This window comes from Sebastes fasciatus, chromosome 12 (genome assembly GCF_043250625.1).
Source record: "Sebastes fasciatus isolate fSebFas1 chromosome 12, fSebFas1.pri, whole genome shotgun sequence".
Classification (NCBI taxonomy): domain Eukaryota; kingdom Metazoa; phylum Chordata; class Actinopteri; order Perciformes; family Sebastidae; genus Sebastes; species Sebastes fasciatus.
The window spans coordinates 3,144,704-3,166,672 of NC_133806.1; the positions used below are offsets into that span (position 1 = coordinate 3,144,704).

The 21,969-nt window shown below is 43.0% G+C and overlaps 1 protein-coding gene across 1 annotated transcript in view; it reads right to left on the reverse strand.

Moving 5' to 3' along the window:
- Positions 1-21,754, reverse strand: part of iglon5 (IgLON family member 5) — a 93,654-nt gene extending 71,900 nt beyond the window's left edge. Inside the window, exon 1 of the mRNA XM_074652536.1 lies at positions 21,097-21,754. Within this exon, the coding sequence (XP_074508637.1) occupies positions 21,097-21,163 (67 nt within the window). The 5' untranslated portion in view covers positions 21,164-21,754. The remainder of the gene's footprint in view (positions 1-21,096) is intronic.
- Positions 21,755-21,969: the final 215 nt, after the last annotated feature.

The window sequence follows — 21,969 nt, forward strand, 5'->3', positions numbered from 1 at the left end:
GATCCATCTGTGAGAAATGACCGACAGAATCATCCCAGAGGAGAGCTGAGAGCAGACAGCTGAGAGCAGACAGCTGTGAGCAGACAGCTGAGAGCAGACAGCTGAGAGCAGACAGCTGAGAGCAGACAGAGGAGAGCAGACAGCTGAGAGCAGATAGCTGAGAGCAGATAGCTGTGAGCAGACGGCTGAGAGCAGACAGAGGAGAGCAGACAGCTGAGAGCAGATAGCTGAGAGCAGATAGCTGTGAGCAGACAGCTGAGAGCAGATAGCTGTGAGCAGACGGCTGAGAGCAGACAGCTGAGAGCAGACAGAGGAGAGCAGACAGCTGAGAGCAGACAGCTGAGAGCAGATAGCTGTGAGCAGACGGCTGAGAGCAGACAGCTGAGAGCAGACAGAGGAGAGCAGACAGCTGAGAGCAGATGGCTCTGTTTACATGGAGATACAGAGCTAACCCGGTAGCATGTAGCTAACCCGTTAGCATGTAGCTACATGCTAACGGGTTAGCTACATGCTACCGCTATGACACGGTGTGTAAACACAGCGACCATCAGGGTGGAAAATAGAAGATGTGAAACAGTAGTCAGTTCATTATTTCTGCTAAAAGATAAATGTATGGAAGATCAGAGTAATGGTATATTATTTACAGTAGGAGCTGTCTCTGTGTTACCATGACTACAGACCACCGGAGCTTAGCTTACCATAGTTTACCAGAGCTGAAGACTTTCTCCTGTACCATGTTAACATAACTAACTAACAGGTGAGATGATTACAAATGCTGTGAATAATTAATATTGTCATCTGTCAACTCAAATAAAGTTTGACTGTGAAACAGAAATGTGTTGTGTTGCTTACAAGTCACTATTTACTACCTGTACTCTGCTACATGCATGACATCAAATATATATAATATATAAATATCATCTGTTTAAACAGTGTAATTACATAAAGCCTTTGTGAAAGAACATGTTATATTTAGATGATGGGAGTACATGAAGCCTGTTCTGCTGGTTCTTGCAGACTTTGCTCAAGTTCGGTTGAGGAGGAGAGACAGTGACGCGCTGTGGGGCGGGGTCAGCTACTGAAGGTTCTCTCTGGTTCGACCAGGAAACCCTCACGTGGCTTGCATTTCTCAAACGACGTCAGAAGAGAAGGAAAAGCTGCGCAGCGTTTTTCGACACCCATTTCCGGACAAACGGAGCAGGAGAAAAAGAGAGAGGATGGTCTTTTATGATACTATGGTGACTTGTAGACACACTGGGAACAGATATTGATGTTTAAAAGACATGGAAAAGTGCATTTTGCATAATAGGTGACCTTTAAAAGTCTTGTTGCATTTAGACCATGCTGTCAAAGTTAATGTGATAATAACGCGTTAACGCAAATTCATTTTAACACCACTAATTTCTGTAACGTATTAACGCAATCGATCTGGCATCATATGAAACTAGAAAACCTAAGGAATCCATCGGTACCAACCATGTCATACTAGCTGGTCATGAAGGAGGTTAAATAACGCGCCAAACTTGCGCTAAATTTTGGCGAGGAAAATCTGCCATGGCCATTTTCAAAGGGGTCTCTTGACCTCTGACCTCAAGATGTGTGAATGTAAATGTGTTCTATGGGTACCCACGAGTCTCCCCTTTACAGACATGCCCACTTTATGATAATCACATGCAGTTTGGGGCAAGTCATAGTCAAGTCAGCACACTGACACACTGACAGCTGTTGTTGCCTGTTGGGCTGCAGTTTGCCATGTTATGATTAGAGCATATTGTTTTATGCTAAATGCAGTACCTGTGAGGGTTTCTGGACAATATCTGTCATAGTTTTGTGTTGTTAATTGATTTTCAATAATAAATATATACATACATTTGCATAAAGCAGAATATTTGCCCACTTCCATGTTTATGAGAGTATTAAATACATGTCAAAGGTACCCTCCCTTTAAGGTACAACAGATAAAAAAATCACGATTAAATATTTGAATGGATTGACAGCCCTAGTTCAGACCTAATATAAAGTTTGATTGGGAAGACACACATTTCAAAACCTGAGTAACTAGAGAGCATCTTGCGATGGGATCACACCAGCTGCAACGGAGCTGCAGTTAAGGAGCATGTATGAAGAACTCTCAAGAAGTAAAGCAAACAGAATTATTAATGACTCTTCTCAACCACTGCACAATGAATTTGAACTCTTACCCTCAGGGAGACGTTATAGATTACTGATGGCAAAATATAAATATCTACAAAAAAAAAAAATCCTTTGTTCCAAGTGCTGTTAAGGTAGCTTAATAAATGAGGCTAGGACCCGCACCTAAGACTGTGATACAGGGCGGTGCTCCTTTGCTGCAGTTCTCTGCACAGTAGGTTCATTTCCTGAACACTTGTTTATTGTGTATATTGCAGACTTGTGTATTGAGAGTTTCATTTTTTAAGAATGTGTACTGCTGAGACGTCTCTTTTTTTTACATGTCCTCTTGTTTGCATTTGGTGTAGACCTATGTATGCATGACTACATGGCATGTTTTATGGTAAATGCATGTTTTTATGTTTGTACGTCTTACGGCATGTTTTATGGTGAAACCGAAGGCAAATTTTCACACTGTGGATAATAACATTTTTGGGCCAGGGGCATGAAGTGGGGTGGTCAATGGCCCTTCCACCATCTTCAAACTCAACATTCATTTTGATCTCAACTACACACCTGTTTCGTGACTGCATCTTGCACGGTTGTGATGCTATTGCGGTGACAAGATCCGTCCACAGACATAAATTATAAACACCTGGCAAAGTACTCAAAACCTCTTCTGTAGTACATCCTGCTACAGTAGGTGTCTCCAGCATCACACTTTGCCATGATGACTCACACACACAGACCCACAAGGTGAAAACAATACCAGCGTCACTATTGTGGCTAGAAATAATTACACATCTCCAGCGGGTCATTACATGACAGTTAAGGGTGCAACAAAAATAATGTCACTTAGATAGGACCAAAATAAATAACTTGATACTGGGTAAGACAACCAGTGACCGATGAGTCATGTTTCCATCGGATTTAGGTTCCACCTACTGTACTACACACTTTTATTTATTATCTTTTGCGAAGCACATTGTATTGCATCTTTTTGTATGAAATGTGCTATGTAAAAAAAAAGTTGTATTACTATTAGGGAAGCTAATTTTGAATTTTTTTCCTAACCGATAGCCGACCCTCGTTAACCGATTATTGACCGTTAACCGACAAGATTAGTGCGTCTCATGCAGCGGTGCTGTGGTTCAAGTGCCTAACGAGCCGCCCAGCTGCAACGATAAGCCGATGCGCAAACAGATTAAATCCATCATTTATCACCAGCTGCAGTGTATTAGCAAAACAGACACCTGAGTCCCCAGTTCACTCGTCTGGGAGAGTTAGCAGCCAGGAAGCTGCGTGCATTGTCGTGGACACGTGCAGCCACTTTAGTCTCCACCACATCATTCAGTTTAGCTGCGAGGTTGTCAGCTGTTTGTCTGCCTGGCGAACTCTGTGTGCCTGGCGTAACTTTTGCGTGTCTGGTCGAGAGACAGAGCGTGTGTGTGTGTGTGTGTGTGTGACGACGGTTTACTCCTGTCAACCTGGCGTAACTTTAGCGAGTGTCCGACAGACCGTGTGTGTGACAGTGAGAATGAAGTTATCAGTAACGTTATAGCTGTGAACGTAGCGGTGCAGTGTGTGTGTACAGTTTGTCGGTGAATAAATTATACAACTCCTCAAGACCCAAGCCAAGCTCCCCTGTCTGATTAAAGTGAAGGCGGTTAGCCTGGAAGCTAGCAACACATCTGGTGGTTCAGGCTCACTTAAGGTGGGCAGTGAAGGTGGACCAGCTATTCTCCTTTAAGTTACAAGCCACTCCTCTGAGATTTGCTCAGCTTTTTATTTCATTTTTAATATTTCTGTTAACGGTTTAACCAATAATACCGAGTATAAAACATTTAAAATTCTTAATGTCGGTTAAACGGTTAATTATCAACATCCTTAATTACTATTATTAATTATTGACCACATTCACAATGTTTTAAATTGTACACAATTAAAAATGTTCACGTGCACAAGCAGGATCAGAAACAGACTGATGAGGTATGAAAATAATTTTGTATTATTTTAATGTCAGAATTTGCATAGTGTAGCGTTCTGGTACACGAGTACCAATCTGATTATGTTGACTCGCTACCTCTGACTGGAAGCTCTGTAAGGTGAGCATAAACAAAGCTTTGATTAAGTGGTCTCTACTCTGACCCCAATCTTGGAAAAGCCCAGATATGGCGTAACTCTGCGTTGCTTTACACAGGTAATATACGGCAAGGTCATCCGTCAACCCTGTGTAATTAACTGGGTGGCCTGAAAATGCGCCTTTAGGATACCATTAACCCGTGCTAGCCTAACAAGGCTGTGCAAATACAGACTAAATACACCAGCAAACACACATCTGTGAATAGAGTGAGTGGGAGAGCGGAGAGGAAAATCCATTTCATGAATATTGGATTTCATTATGAGGGTGAAGAAACAGCTTTGCTGTGGATCATTCTTTAATGACCCAAAGTCCACATGCATGAATCTTTTAGTAGAGGCTGTCTGTTCGATATGGGTGGAAGGAATAAGAGGGAAAAATGAGGGGAGAGCTGCTTCCCCAGTGGGTTTTGACGGACCATGAGACGAGACCAGGGTTGAGCACCTGGATCGTGGACTCAGACATTTGGACAGGTAGGTCATCCTGTTGCAGAAACAGAAAGAAGCCTAGTGGGGATTCAGCTCAGTTTCTCTTATTTATGGAAACCAGAAAAGGAGAAATAACAGTTTTGGGGTCCAGATTTAATGTCAACCTTCGACGTGACTCATGTTTTGGATGCTTGAGGATGGTCTTATTTCTATGTTCAGGGTTTGTTTTCAATATGAGAGGAGAAGCTTGCCATCGAGAGCCTCTCCTTCCCTCCGAACTGATCCTCACTGATTGGCCAAGAGGTCAGACTCCTCACTTTACTCCCCTCGTCTCTCGGGCCACTAGACTCCACCACCCTTCACTTTGGTTTGTCGCTGGCAATTTACAAACAACTCACCTTTCTGGCTAGGGTCGAATTTGCACCGACCCAATTTTCTGAGAATGTGACACAACAGACATTTGAGTCTGATTGTGCAACTCAGACATTTTCTTTGTGTCTTATTTTGGAAACGGAGGGCTGTCATATTCAATACATTTAGACCTAAAATATTTCTATTTTCACTCTAACAAAGTCTCCTTCAATCAATCAGTGACTCAGAGGTGATTGATGTTATGATGAATAACTTCAAGGGACGCTGGAGAGAAGTAAAGCTAACATGCCAGGGAACATGATGTAAGCTAATATTAGTCAGTGCTGCTGAGTTGATTTGTCACCTTTAGTTATGTTGCAACAAATCAGGATTTGTGGTTCTATCAAAGCACATCTGTATTCAGCGATACAACCCAGAATATCTGAAAAAGGAATATATGAGATCAAAAAGGCCAGTGTGTGCACAAGATCAAAAGCTTAACGCCAATACGGAAAAATTAAACATATTACTAATCACTTGTAATTACAATAAACGCCACATCGTTGTTGCTTTATTCATTTTTTTTTACTGCAGTTTGAGGGAAAGCAAGTGTTTCCCGATTATGGAGCTACTTAAAATCCGCAGCTTCAACTCGAAGTCGCAGGTGGAGTAACACAGGCATGAAATGAATGTGGCAACCAACCTGGCAGAGCTAATAAATAAAACAACCAACCACAGCCAGACACAGCGCTCCATATGGTGTGCTTCTGTGTCAACCAACTCTACCTGGCTCATCCAGCCTTTGTGCAAAGTACAGTCCATCCCAGGAGTGGCCTTACCCTTTCCAGCCCAGCTAATTATTACCTCCTGTAATGCAGCATTCTTCTCACCTTCCACTTCCTTACATGCAGGCGCCATTACAGGTGCTGCTGCATCTCCTTTACCTTCTTCACTAACCTTGAAATGATTGACACATGTACAATGAAAAATATTATTAATGCACTTTTTGGAATGGCAAATTGTCCTTGTTCTTTTAGTTCTTGCCACTGCCAACTCGCTCTTTTGTTCCGGGGACGATGTAGACAATGCGTCTCCTCCAATACACCTGTATCCCTCACTGGCTTCCCAGCAGCGACATTAAAATGTGTTCAAAGGAGCGCCAAGCCACAATCACTGCAATCAGGGATCAAACCTGTGTCTTTGAACTGGTTTGCGAGTGTTTTATAGTATAATAATGAAGTTGTAATCATAATCATAACCCAACATCAAATGCCAATCCCGTTACTTTTGCACAGGAATATCAAATGTTACCGATCGTTAGCAAACTGTGTCAAGTTTTATAAAAATCTGAGACTTTACAGACAATTGAGATGTTATATTTGTGTGTAAAACTTTTATCACAGTGTAATTTGTATAGCGAGTCCCTGGTTCTACTGAGTGAGGTACCCATCATACCATTGACATTTTTGTATGTGAGTGACGTAAGGCTGGGCAATAATTCAGCGTTACTGTATCTAAACTTTTGGTGAAATTGGACCATGACAGTATGTTCATATTGTGTTATCATTTAAAGGTCAGCTGTAATGTTAAAAAAAATAATATTTTCCTCAGACTGTCTGCCTGAATATGCCTGTATTCACCCTCAGTCTGAAACGCTCTATTTTAGAGCATTTCAGCAGAATCGCCAAAAAATTGCGTTGGGTCCATGTTTACTTCCTGTCAGCTGATGTCATTCACATACACTGCAACTGGAAATATGGTGCCTTCAAATGGGGTCGTGTTTACCGTGTTCACAAGATGAGTCCATCCTCTTGTGGTATTAAGTGGAACGTTTTTGAAAGCTTTGAGTTTCGGTGTATAATACGTTAATATATTTTAATTTTAGTATGTTGTTTTTCTTGGTAATTTTATAATAGAGGGAAATGTTGATATTCCCAACTACCTAATCTTTCTCCTCTGTCATTATGTCGACAGTAATGTTAATATTGCCATTGCTTAGCAGCAGTGTTCTCGCAACTTAACCACTTGAACGCCAAGCATATTGGGCACCAATAAACTGGGACACATTTACAATGTTCCCGTTTAAAACTATATATATAGTATATTTGTGATATCACAAAATTACAGAAATCCTGACGGCTCTTTTAAAGGCAGAGTTTCTGAATATGGGCTGAGTATTTCTCTGTGGATTGAGTGTTTCAATACTTTCACAGTATTTATATAGCACTTAAACCTGCTTTAAACTAAAAACAAATACATGAAAATCTTATTTTTTATAATATGGGTCCTTTAACAAAAAGTTGTTGTAGAAAATAAGGCAACTTTTATGATTCTGAATGTTTTAATGAAACCTTTTCTCTGATGTAATGCATAAAAGTGAATACAATTGGATTAGTTTAAAGTGAATTTTCATTAATTTGCTATATTAAAAGAAAGCTATTGGGAAAGTATTTCTCTTATGTTTATTGTGATATTGATAAGAGCCACATTGCCCTGCCCTAGAGTGGTTTCAGCATCATGTCGTATATCCACCAACACCTTATGTGATATTTTTACATGACACACTATTAAATGGTGTCATCTTTTAACGAGCATGAATCAAGTTATTCATATCATTCCCATTAAACTTGTTGCTAAGGGAGTACGTTACAGCGGGCGCCACAGCAGGGGAGGCACAGCTTTTATTACTTTAGAAGTCGTGGAGATGTGGCGTTCCCAAGGCAATCAGGGCAGACACACAAGGTTGACAACTCGGATGGTACTTTTCATCACATATGTCCATCTCCCTGTAGGCGTCAAGTTGCCCCAGAAAAAAAGGCAAACAGATGGCCTTAAGGTTGTGCGCTTGTGTCTTTAAGTGTGAGCTGAGAGCAGGAAGTAGCGACGGGTGAGTGCGCCCAGTCGGATGGCCGGGGGGTCCCCGGGGCTGAGCACCAAAGCATAACTTATACAACACAAACCGGCTGGGTTTCACATTATCATAAATGTGGCGCTACTGTAATGCAATTCTATCCACTATCCATGTTTGACTGTGTAATTGTTGTCCTCTGAATGGCTTTGAAATACTGTGTCTTTGAAACGGCAACATTTCCATTCAGCCTATATGGCTTGACAACTTGTGTTGTGCCATCTCAGCGTTCAGCCTGTGCAGCACACTTGTATAAAAGAGAATCTCTGCTCATTTAGAAGTCCCCGCTTTAAGAAAAAAAAAAAAAAATCCCTGCGCTACATCAAACTGCACTGTCAAAATGCTGACAACGGACATCTATATACTTGAGAATGAAAAACCTATCTGTGATGTAGGGAGCAGAAATGAGGCATTAAATGACAAGACGTTGGCTAAAGCGTTTCTTATTCAGCGCATGATATCAAGCGTATTTGCTCGAGTGCATCATATTCAGCACTACAGCAAATTTAAGAGGCAAAACATACTTTAATCAAGTGCAATCAATTACACATATGATGTCATTGCTTTAACTGTCTGAAATAATTGAACCTTAAGGCAAGTCTCCTCCTGCCATCATAACCCTCCACATTAATTCACCGCACAAAACCAGTCCAGTAAAAAATCTAATTAAAGGGAAAATCAATCGCACCAGCAGAAGTCCTTCCAACATTGTTGGATTTATAAACGCTCTGTAGGGTTGAATTGAAATGCAATTCTTTGCACTGTAGTCGATCGGCTGCTATCTTTCTTTTTCTTTCTCACATCAAACAAAAAAAGCCTTAATAGAAGCCCAATGTCAATAAGGCTTGATCATGATGGATTCAAGAGAGGATCAATCACGTCGGCCTGATTGAGAAAACACCTGCACTGTCTGCCCCACATTTGTCATGTCTGATTTGGCTGCCTCCCTGCAGCACACAGATCAATTCTGATTACAGCTGTCAAACCCAAAATAACAAACAAAGGTAACTGCAGGTTTGATAAAGCAGATATTTACGATAAATAGGCCAACATGGAGCTTAATAAGAGTTGAATTGGGTTGTTTATCTTCTGATTTAAATCTGCAATACTGTGGGTCTTGCTCTGACGACAGCCTGATTTCATTTTTGTTGTTTTGCAAAAAACAAAAGTTAAATCTTGAACCTTCTCACGTTTTATTTTGTATTGGTGGCCTTTCATCACATCATCACTCAGTCTAGGTCTAGATTTGTCATTCTACAGTTCTATTTAAAGGCATCTCTATCACACATGAAGCTTATGCGTAAATTCAGTCAAGAAGACTAGGGGTGCAATCTCATTCATTCTCATTCATTCTGGGTCACTCTCTCATGGGCTATTAATATCAGCTGATCAGCTGATTATGGGCGTCTCTCTTTTCAGTGACCAATCAGATCTTGCCATATCTCCCTAAACCAATCACATGTTGCTGTCAAAAGTTTAAAAAACCGTTCTCCTCTATGCTGTTTTCAGTGTCAGTATCTGCACAAACTGATGCGACCCTCCACCACCCCATCACCTCCACATTCATCCAATCAGAGCAATCCTGCTCCACTTCATTCATCGGATCTGCATCAATCTTTACTACCACCATCACCAGTGTCTAGACCCGGGGGGAATAATCCTAAATCCAACTACGGCATCACTTCCCCCTTATCATGTCACATCGGATCTAAATCGCCAAAGACTGTTACTATTCATAATTCGTGCACTTTGTAATAAATCATCATTCAATTCATACGAGTCTCTCCTGATTGAAATATATATATATATATATATTTTTCATCCAGTCGATCGCAGCAGAAATGCATAACAGGTTTGTTTTTAAAGGGGTATAGTGAAACAGGTTCAGCTGAGCATAAATCAACAAATTCATTTCTATAATGTCAACAACTCCAATAACTCTCGCTGTGTTTCAAAATACAGCCGTTGCTGTCAGGTATAGATATTGACTTGTCAGCAGAACTATGTTATATGTGTTGTTCTGTGTTGTATTAGAGTACTGTTGCCCAACATTAAGCAGCTAATTGCCCTTTTCTGACACCTTCATTATTTCTTAATGGAATTGGAGGTCTGCTGGCCAGATAAAGGTCACATCGATACAGTCGGTGCCTCCTTGATGGGGAGAGAGTGTGATGTTTTTGCTGCTGTGACAAAATGATTTTCACAGAGTCATTTCTGAATGGAGATTTTCTAGAATGTGTTTGTTTTTATGTTGCTGAGCCCTTTGGGCACTTCCAGCACTATATTTGATCAGTATATCAAACATAACCCAGAACACTTTGTGAATATCTGGTTTATTGACACATTTACATGCACTATAGTGTTGGAATAACTGCTGCGGCTACAGTAGGAGCAAACAGCAGCTCAACAAGGACAGAGTGATGAGGAATTTTAATTGGAAATTTGAATCTCTGGAATGATATTGTGCATTTTAATGAGTCGGATTTGGCCAAATTCCGTCATATTCAGTGCTGCTCTAACACTAGAGGAAAGAAAAACACATAATTAAAGTGAACTACAGCCTAGAACGGCCTTGAGATGTCTATAGAAAGAGATTTTTGAGTGGATTTTGTAAATCACATTGGCCCCTTATGAATGTTATTACACAACATATTAGACTAGCACCCACGTCCCTTGATGAATAAAGGGACGCAATGTCCAAGCGCTAATGGAATTTCACTCACTGCATTACGGAACTGGGAAGAGCAGCACAGGCTTTTAGCGTTATCCAACCCCACATCTAATTAGTGAAATATCATAACACAATAACACAGCAGCGTCTTCTCCCAAACCAAATTAATGGCCTATTGCAGCACAAATGTTTGATGAAATCGCACCTAACATCCCAATTACCACATTAGCACAACAATATCACTAATATGATATTTTGTTCAAAAAATATCCCTGTGATCTTTCGCTTCAAAATGTGCGTGGCAATGTTTAACACCTGATACCCAAAGGACACGGTGAAGGGAATCAAAGACACTGTGGAACATTTCCTCTAAGTCCATTTATGGGCTGTCACAGCCAAATCCTTGGTGAAATTCTGCCTAACTGAGTCTTACTGTCAGGATGTCGCACTAATATGGACACTTTATTACAAGAAAATCCCACCGGCACCTTCACAGCCGGAGCTGGAGCCGCGCACCGGCCTTAAACGATGGGACATGTGTGGCATATCTCTAAATCGCAGCATAAGCTCCGAGTGGAGGGCGAAGACGACGCCAAGCGCCGAATACCACTGGGCATCGGCACGGTTTGTTTTCCTAATTATGGAGCTTTCCAAAGAGCAACCAAAACATGTAATGTTAGTATTTGATTGCTGTGTGTTGCTGGCAATTTTAAAGAGTGTCTAAATATAATGTTCTATGTAACCTGTGGATTCTTGACAAGCTCCAAACCACTCATTATGATGTGGGCGCACTGCATGAGCGTCTTATTAGAGGTGTGCTGCCTCGCTGGAATGACTCCCGAACCAGTGGCATATCACATTAGCACCAGCTCCTTAATGCTGCAATATCACACAACAAGTGACCCTGAAACAATTTCACGACTCCCACTCACAGCAATATCACCCAAACACAGTTTTCATTGGCAGGATAAACCTGCCATGTTTTTTATTCCACCTAATCATCTGCCTGCAAAATCAATCCATCTTGATCACTGCCTGTTGCGGGTCTTTGAATCCCTCCTCCTCTTCCTCCCTCACACCATCTGTCTCTCTTCCCTCGCTTCCTCCCAGCAGCCCTCCTTCAATCATTTTTTCATAACTCCTCCATCTCTCCAGCCTGTCCACCCTCATAAGCTCTCTCTGTCTTTTCCCTCCCGCTGCTTCTCACACCCTGCATTAAACATACATACCCCGCTGCATGTAAAGTGCGTCTTGTGTGTGTGCAAATTTCACGGCAGTGGCGAGAGCATATCTGCTAATGATTGGAGCACGGCGGCGTTGACACCGGCCACGCCTGCAGCAGCAACACGTTAGCCGTCTCAGCTGCTGACCGGCTCATTATCATTTAGAACTGCGAGCTGCACAAACTACACACCCACACGGTCTGTCGCTAACTCCTGACAGGAATTAGAATTATGTGAAAGAAGAGAGAGATTCTTACAGTCACTATTATGTAGTGCCAAAGACCAGGGACCCAGCCTCTCGTATGCCTCTTTTTGTTCCCATCGGAGACAATGTTTGTATGTGGTGCTCGTTAGCACACCCTGTGTCGCTTCTCCACCCCTCACTCAAGCCTTCTCTCTCTGTCTATTAAAGCCTGGGACACAATTATCCTCATTCTCTGCCTCTCTCTTTCACCCTCCATCTCTCTCGCCCACTGTGAATGAGAGTCTGGAACACAATTACCCCTGTTCTCTCTCTCCCTTTCTTGCAATTCATCCATCCCTCCCTCTCTCTATCTCTCTTTCTCTCTCCACCTCTTATGGCTTCAGGAGAAGTCTGTGAAGGGAGCAGCTGCTGAAATATTTATTGATCTGTTTTCCACAGTTTTATTTATTTCCCTCTCTTCCTCCCTGCCCTGCCTTCCCCTCTGCACAGACCCAGCAACACCTCCAGCGCCATGAGATGTCAGAAGCGGCGGAGGGGCTGAGCATCCACAACATGAAACCATTATTTAGCATTTGTTGCGCCTGGTAGTTTTACCTGTGTAAACAAAACAAGAGGCGCAAGGACGGAATGAAGGCAAATGTGAGAACAACAGCAGCGTCGGCTACGCCGAGAGCAGATGCGGCACAGATTGAGCCGTGAGACAGGTGGATTGTTTGGCATATTTTGATGCCGGCATCCGCTGCAGGGGGTTGTTTACAGGGAACACCAAGGTGCTGCTCTCTCTTTTTTTTCAGCGTAAAGGAAGTTGTACACAACCGCAGGCTATTGAAGTAGTAGTAGTCATGGCAACAATGCCCTGAGCAATTAGGATTTCAATGGTAACAGCGTTAGTGCCGGACTAAATGGATTCACTGATGAATCTGACGTTATCGCTGCGTAATTTAAGGGCTTCCGTGCTTTCGTATGTCCCCGTGGTAAATATCAGAGCAGTTAACCGGGAGTTTTGAGGTTACTCCAACGGCGAGCAATTCAGCAGTCGTTTGAAACTAATGTTTTTCTCCAGCCTTCTGTTGTAGCACAAAATGATTAAACTTCCACACACACACACACACACACAAGGGAGGGATCACACACATAAACACATGCACACACTGAGACGCAAAAACACACAAAAAGCTAAGTCCCATCACCAGGCATGGCCTGCATTAGTGCCTAAGCCTTTTCCATTGATTTGCCGGCGAGCTCCTTGTCTTTTGGTAATGAGGACAGGGAGAGAAGCGGGACCCTCGTCCCTCCCGGCTCCCCTAGGACAAGCCGCCTGCACTAATCTGAATTGTGTTTCCAATGATGCTAACTCCCTGGCACAAAAAGACTAGAAGGAAGAGGAATAGAGGGGAAAAAAATCACACAGCGCTCTCTCTCCCCTCTAACAGTATTCATTCCCCTTAAATGTGTAACATCTGCACATCACCAAACAAGAAAACATCTCTTTCTCTCCCTCTCTCTTTTTCCCTGCAGATAGCTCAATCTGCAGTGTGGACTGAAGCCTTGAAAACCAAAGGGAAGCAATTTGCACTATGCTGGGAGTTATTCGATTTTCTCTATATGAACACTATTGAAAAGAGATCAATGAGAGTTATTAATATCCACGCTGATGTGTGTATATATATAAATAAAGATGTCCCCCCCCGTCTCCCTCGTGGCTGGGCTCCATTGGCTTTCCATTGATTTACCTCTCACACCTTTAGAGGGGGAATTGTTGAAATTCATCTTCCAGTGGCCCAAAAGTGCTATTCCACAGTGTATGCATGCATACGTTTATTTCTCTGTGTGAGAGTATGTGTGTGTGTATGTGTGTGTGTGTGTGCCTGCGTGGGCGGTGGTTGATGCGAGTACACGAGCCACCATTTATTCCTGCTTCTACAGCCACTCTGCTCCCTCTTGAATGATCCTTCCCCTGCACTAAATAAAACATAGCCTTTTTTTTCATTTGTTACAGCGAGAAGCCACAGTCAGTGTTCATATTCACACCCAGACCGAGTCGACGCAGGTCTTTGAGCTGGGACTGGGACGCTGGGAGTACGCGGCGGCAAGGTTGTAACGCAGCAAATTACTACAGTAATTAAACCCAGTATAACTACCTGTCCCGAGCTGAGAGCTGTCCTAGTTCCTTTCCATTACACTGAACTCCATATATTATAACTGTGATTATAATTGCAAACAAGCCCTGCTGTAATCATTATTTATGACACTGACGCTATGTGTAATTGCCAGCCCCCCGAACCAATATGAGAGGCCCAGTGAAGTGTTTATCAAAGCCGACAGGAGAAATCTCAAGGGCAGTGAGGTGTTGCCGCGCCCGCCTATCGTCCGCGGCAACACCGTGGCTAACCATCCTCAAAGGATTTGAACCTGTGACCTCTCAGTCACCGCTCTGGCCAGATAGCTGCTAACTCTACGAGATGCAGAGTTCGGCTTCAGCCTGGCAGGTCGCGGGGTCACCGGCTCAGGGGTTATTCATCTCTGTCTGGCCTGTAATTGGAAATGCTGCAAAACCCAAGAAGTGGGGTGGGGGGGGGGGGGGGGGGGGGGCATGATAATGAATACAACTCGACAATCCTCTCGGTTCTGGTCTTTTAGTATTGCCGCTGATACCTGACACCACTTCAAGTTTGAGCTGCTTCCTTTAGGGCAGAGGAACAGACTCCCCAGAGCCAGACGCAATAGATTACAATATTTGTTTTTAAAGCTCACTTAAAGGGACTCTATGTAAGAATCAGAAATTGCTTGTTAACAGTGACACCTGTGGCCGTTAAGTCAACGACAGTCAGGGTGGAGTTCGTGTTGGAGTCTGAGTTGTGGTGGGGGGTGATCGTTTAGCATTTAGCGGACACCATTTCTAACCTAACGTTAGCTATGGCTGCACATTGTTAGCCCCGTAGCAGAGTTGAAATAAAGGCACTTGTGAGCGTGCATGATGTCACATCCGTTGGATTTTCCCAGAAAAAAAACGGGCCCTGGTTCTTCACATTAAAAGCAGTCTACAGGCTGATAGAGGAAACACAGAAAGTCACGGAAGGTCTAATTTTTTAGGCAATACAAAATGATAACAAAATGTTTATACGTGTAAAAACGTACATACATTCCCTTTAACTTACAACCTTTGTAGTTGCCAAAGTTGTCTTATTGTCCTATTTGTTCTTACTTACTGGTCTTACGGCTGCCGTCTCCTAGTCGATGAGTCGACTAATCGGTCTTTTTGTTCTCAGTCGACTAAGACTTCTTTAGACGATTAGTAGTTTTTATGCTGTTTTCATGCTGAATGATTTATTTCCAAGAAACACATGAGCACATCTCTGGTAAACACAAGATTTAAAGTGGTGCTTTTGAGTGATATTTTTTGGAGAAACTCAGTTTTACAAATGTATCTTTACTTCCAGTACTGTTTCTTTTTGTATCTGTTTTACTGATGGGTAACTCTGCTCTGGTGTGTCTCTTTTGGCAGGCTGTTCTCATTCTCATTCTGTTTGTACTTATATGAACAGTAATGCACTGTAATCTGTACACAACCCACATCATCGTGAGCCAGCACATGCAGGGCTGCCGCTAAGGAGTTCAGGTGACGTAGTATAAAGAGCGACAAAGTCCGCGTAAGGAGGATGTCGGAGTGGACGGACTGGTCAAACAAACACAGGACTTTCACCCAGGAGAGTGCTGTTTGTATGTTGTCTGAAACCAAAAGTCAACACTGCCTTATTTTAACTTACTTTTGCTGCGTAACTTACGTATTTAAAGCTGAAGTAGGAGAGATTGGAGCAAATATGATTAAAAAAAGTTATTTTTATAAAACGGTTGCTATATCCTGACAGTAGTGCATGAAACAGGTAACCTGAAAAAAATCATGTGTCTCTGTGTCCTCCGGTGCTCCTAAAGACATCTGCAAGATTTCACAGACCGGAGGAAAACAAGCAGTCAGAGCTGATCTGAGGTCTGCTGTCCAGCTGCCGTCTATGAGAGCCGGCTGTCAATCACTCGCGAACTCCGACCAAACGGTCAAACTAGGCAGCGCTGATCAAATATGAATCAATATTCTGTTACGTTAATGTCTATTTCTCTCCTCAGATGTTCTCAGAATCATCTTGTAGTGCACGGAGCACAGCCAATAGGAACGCTCTCTCAATGAAATGACTGGCCAAAGTAGATTTTCTAAAGCCTGAAAACAGAGCCATGAGGAGGAGCAGAAGTCTAGTTTTCTCTCAGAACACTTGAATTACAATATGGTGAAAGGTTATTAGGAATTTTTGCCCAATGATGCCAAAAATATATACTGCCTACTGCCACTTTAACTAACGCCACCTAGTAGGTACTTAATAAGCGCAGATATTTTACGTAAATATATCCTTATTTTAACCCAGACCGCGATCTTTTCCTGAACCTAACCAAGTAGTTTTGTTGCCGAAACAACAGGTTCTGCAATGCAGGGGCTTGCACAAGCACACTGATCGCTCGTGTTGCTGGAAATTTGTAGGAGAAAGCACAAAGAATGAGAAATAACATATCGTAAGATATAGGCTTCAAACCGTTGAATGAAGATACCTGTACGTTGGTTTTGACGATGCTGCAAGCCAAATTTCCCAGAACTGAACTGGTTGTATTTCACAGGCCTTGATGTGGGACCTTAACACCTTGAAATCCAGTGACAATACTGTCTGTGGCCGTTAGGTTTGACATGATTCTTTGCATTGTAATCAGAAGGCTAAAGTCATACAACAGCTGTTTCCCCTCTATATTAAGCTGAGTAGTAATTCAAGTCAGATAAGAGAAGTGATTCTACTAAATCTTGGTATTTGACTCTTTTCATTAACTACATTTTCTAAATGTTTCTGCTGCTTTGAAATTAGAAAATCTAAAGATTAGATTACCGTTACAGCACTTCTTTACTCAGCTACACCCAACGACACTAGGATATATCAAACATAAATCAAATTTAAAACCCGTCTCACAACTCTTCCTCAGTAATCCATCGCTTTATTCGGCCATTACCGTTATCAGGGTGACGAGGAGTTTTAATTTTGATTATCAATGATTAACCATTAATTAAAGTGACGTTTCCATGCAGCAGCTATTGGTTTTTCATCACAGCACCTGCCTCTGCCAGTCCTAGGTCAAAACACAGCTAGATTTTCTTAAGGTACTATCTTGGATCCACTAAAGGAATAGATTCAGTGGAAGGTGTTGAATGCACATCACCACAGGCCACCGCAGAGCAGCAAGAGAAATAGAAACAACGTGAAACCCAAGGGAGAAACATTCAGACCGCAGACCCACTCCAGGCTGGTTAAACCTCCAACCCTTGTCCCCCAGGCTCTTGAGACCAAATCCAGGCCCTCTCACTCCGACACTTGCAGATAAATAAAACTCTATTCTAACTATTAATATATTTTAGGTTAGAAGAAAAAGGATTTCATGGAATTATAAAACATATTTCTTGCAAAAAAAAAAATTTTTTTTGCAAAACTTCTGAGAGTTAATGTATATTTGGTCTTTTGCAATGTTTAATTGCGTGTTTATTTTGTGTTTTATATGTAAATGGTCTTAGATTTATGGTACTTTTTGTAATGACAATAGTAATTATCTGTACTTAAGCTTTTCTTTTTCGAGGTGTATGACTGTATTCTAAATATATATATGTAAAAAGTAAAATATTTCTTGTATAATCACAGTAATAAAGGCTTATTATGGTAAAGATAATTAATGTTTTGGTTTTTTTTTTACTGTTTTTTATGTACATTATCTGACAGTACTTTCCTGTTTTTCAACAGATATTTTCCAGCACCCCTGCTGCCGGACATTTCTGGGTTTTTTTTTACAGTGTAGATTTTCTTAAGGTACTATCTTGGATCTACTAAAGGAATAGATTCAGTGGAAGGTGTTGGATGCACAGCACCACAGGCCACAGCAGAGCAGCAAGAGAAATAGAAACAACGTGAAACCCAAGGGAGAAACATTCAGACCGCAGACCCACTCCAGGCTGGTTAAACCTCCAACCCTTGTCCCCCAGGCTCTTGAGACCAAATCCAGGCCCTCTCACTCCGACACTTGCAGATAAATAAAACCTGCCAAAATGGCAGAGCATTTCTAAGCCAAACATAGAGAACAACAGCACACAGAAACCACAGATTTCAAAGGGAGGGAGAAAAAGCAGAGTCCCCTCCAGAATAGGAGCGCAAGGCATCTGTTGATGCTGGCATCTCCCTTCTCTTCATCTCCAAGCCAAGACTGGTGATTCAGTCGAGTGTGTGTGTGTGTGTGTGTGTTTATGTGTGTGTGAGGCGGCAGGGACAAAAGAGGGTGGCTACGTGCTAACATGTGCAATGCGCATTGACCCCACTTGGCCCCCATATGTTGCAGAAACAAGAAGGATGGCGGGCTACAACGCGACCCCACCTGTTTTCACCTGTGTTCCTGCCTTGTACACTTCCTCTCACCAGAACCTCCATCACAGCGGTGCATGTTGGTGGGAAGACCCATCTGTTGGACCGTTTGAGCATTGGTGGTATGCAAGTACAGTGTGAAGGTGGGATTTCCTGCAATAACTGCATTAATGGACATCTGTAAGGCAGAAATATGTTTCTTAAACATCTAAATATAGAAATATCTTTGATATTTAACCTTAACCGTCCTCTGCGGAGACATATGTAGCCCTGTAAGCGGAAGCAATTTCTCTTGTCATCTTCACTCTTCACTGAATCAATGACGGCATTATTCTCATTATCCGATCTTGCAGGTTTCTGTCACAACAGAAATCCTTTGAGCGCAGGCTAAATTGTTTAATTTCGTGTGGAGGTGTGTGTGGATACACTCGCTGTCTTAATGTTTCATAAGCCTCACACAGTGTCTGGTCTCCTAGATGAAACAGGTTTTGATTAATTGCAGACAGCTTGTGTGCCAGAAATACATAGATATTATACTGTACGTGTGAGCGGGCGCTTGGACGTCCACCTTTCTCTAGAGTTACGGTTCTCAACGAAAGAAAAGGGGGAATAAATGTGGAAGGGACAGGCATGACGGCATGCCAGGAGCTGGCCATCGCACCCATGGAGTGGTTTGTACGTTCGCACGCCAAGCCAGTAGGAAACCTTTGAATAGCCTAATTGTGTTTTGCAGCAAAGAAAAAGGCCCTTTTCAACCTGGTTGGCATGCCATTGTACAGGTCTGAACACACATTTTACTATCTGTTTTCTGAAGGTATGAAGATAAAACGCTCGTAAGATTTGTTGTGCATAATGTGAAGTGGCTAAATGAGAGATAATCACTGTCAAGAGGAAGAAATATCTTCAGGTTCATAAAATACCTTACAGTCATTCAGGGGAATTTGTCTTATTCGTCATTAAGCGATAATAACTCATCAATCTGCCAAACAACGGTGGCGAGGCATTTAAGCGACCACACTGGCCTGACTTTTTTTAGAGGCACAGATGCGAAGGATTATTTCATCGCTGCATGATTTATCAAGCGGCGGACGATGCCCTTTTAACAGTCATGTTCTTCCTTTATAATGCATGCGTTCTACCTTTAAAGACGGATGTGTTGTGGACCCACGGCAACCCAGAGCAGCAGGCGGGATCCCTCTCCCTGAGATGAATCTGATTCACATGTGCTGCAATGTGCACAACTACACATCAATATCCAATCATTCCTCAACTGCGGCTTACATGATTGGTCTCACTTTCACATCGCAAAAAAACAACAAACCCGCAGGTTACAAATTCAGGGGTCTGAGGGCTGAAATGAGACTCAGTATGGTTGCAGGATTGGTTTGTGTGGTTGTGTGCTGTGTGCGTCCTGCAGGGCTGCCCGTCTGCTCGCTGCCTCGGTGTGGAGAAGGGGCTTGCTGTGGTAAGCCAACCGTGACCAGCTGGGGCTCTCCTGCCCACAAGGAGCTCATGAGCAGGAGGCTACAGCCCGTCTGCATCTGCACACTGTTAACCTCACATCTTATTGCACTGACACATCAATTATTGTTATTAAGGGCCGGAGTAATTTATTTATATACTGATTTCCCACAGGATGAAGGCAGGACTAATTGAGCCAGGTGTGTGTGTGTGTTTGTGTATGCGTATATGTTAGATGGGCAGGGGGGGAATTGGATGGCGCACGGCATAAGCACAAATAATAATATATGGCGGGACATCCCATAGCATTAGAGGATGATGAAGAATGCAGGTAGATTTTAAATTCTCCCTGGTCAGCGTTCCCCGTGGACAATAACATCATAACAACACTGTGTTGTTCATAATGAAGCAATCTGGTTGTGCAAGTTAATGTGGACGCTGTAAAAGAGCAGATGAATGAAGTGTGGAGCTGTGGGGAAGACGTTTTATTGGCAGAGATAAAAGAGGGAAATTCAGCTCATGTTTGACCCCCTCAGCCGTCCCATCTTTCTCCACTCGTCTCTCGAGACCTTGGTTTTGAAGAGAGAGAACAAAACAGTCTTCCTCTCCTGAGCCTCTCTGCATTGCTTCTACCCGTACTTAACCCCACCAACACCACCACCACCACCTCACCAACACCACCCACAACCCTCTCTCTCTCCTCTTTGCACTGGTGGTGCGTCGTGTGCGTGGGATACCAGAGCCATTCAAGTCACGTAAAGGAATGCTCTCAGATCAGAAGACTGTGGGGGTTGGATGGATGGGAGTGTATTTTTTTTTTCCATAGTAAACATCTTAACATGCATCACTCGTTGCTCACACTGAACCACGAGGAGGTTGGCTTGGAGATGAACCTGGTGCACACACACACACACACACACACGCACGCACACGCACATTTCTGTCTAGCAAATGGAAAAGCTGGAGGAGCGCAGTGGCACAGCAGATGCACGCGTGATTCACATGCAGGTAGACCCCCTCCCCATCCCTCCATCATTAGTATTCACCTCCACAACCGCTTCCAGAAAATGAACAGGAGAATGCACGCGTTAGAGCTGCAGCAGCTGCACGCACAAACCATAAAGTAGCTTCAGTAAAGAACTTACCTTTCGACAGCAGAACAACAAGGATGAAACCAGCAGCGAACGCGTTCCGCAAGAGGAGGCAGCCCATGATGGAGTTGTGTGTGATTGATTTCTCTGCTTGTTTTCGCAGCCTGATGGATAGATGCCTTGGTATTCCTCCTGTACGGTGGCGCAATATGCAGTGGGAATATCTGTATATATATATATATAAAAAGAAGCGAGCCAGTGGATGAATGTCAACAGCAGTAGTCCAACGTGTGACTGGACGAAAACATCCGTCTTATCCACTTTTTTGCTTCTGATGACGAAGAGAGAGACAGAAAAATATCAGAGCAAGAAAAAAATATCCCAGACGCACTTAGTTTCTCTTCTTAGTGCCTTGGAGGAAAATCTTTTAGAAAATGCATGAGAAGAAAAAGGTATAAACTGTCCAATGACTTGCACAAAAAAATGTTTTTTGTATTTTTTATTATGTCAGAGAACAGGATGGAGTCCGCGCGTCCTGACCAGCCAACACTTGTGCGTAATTAGCTGCTCCAGTGTGTCTCTGTGTGTCTCTGTCGGTCTGCAGCGCAGCGCGTCTCGTCGCTCTGCGCGTCGCAGCAGCAGCAGCAGCAGCAGTGGACGCGACGCGCACAAGAGAAGCGCATGATTGGCAGTTCAAGGATCGCTCCTCTCTCTCCCAATCACCGGCTCCAGAGGAAGGAGGCGGGATTTACGGTTGCACCGGTTTCCCAATCGGAGGCGCGCGATGGGCGGGCAGAACGCGAGGCGACGCAGCACGAAGCGGTGATAATGCAATGTGATTTATAGCCTGCTCGGTGTTGCTGCAGTACTCAGAGAAAACAGTCCACAGGGGGACAGGAGGGCTGTATAACTACACAGGGACAGAGG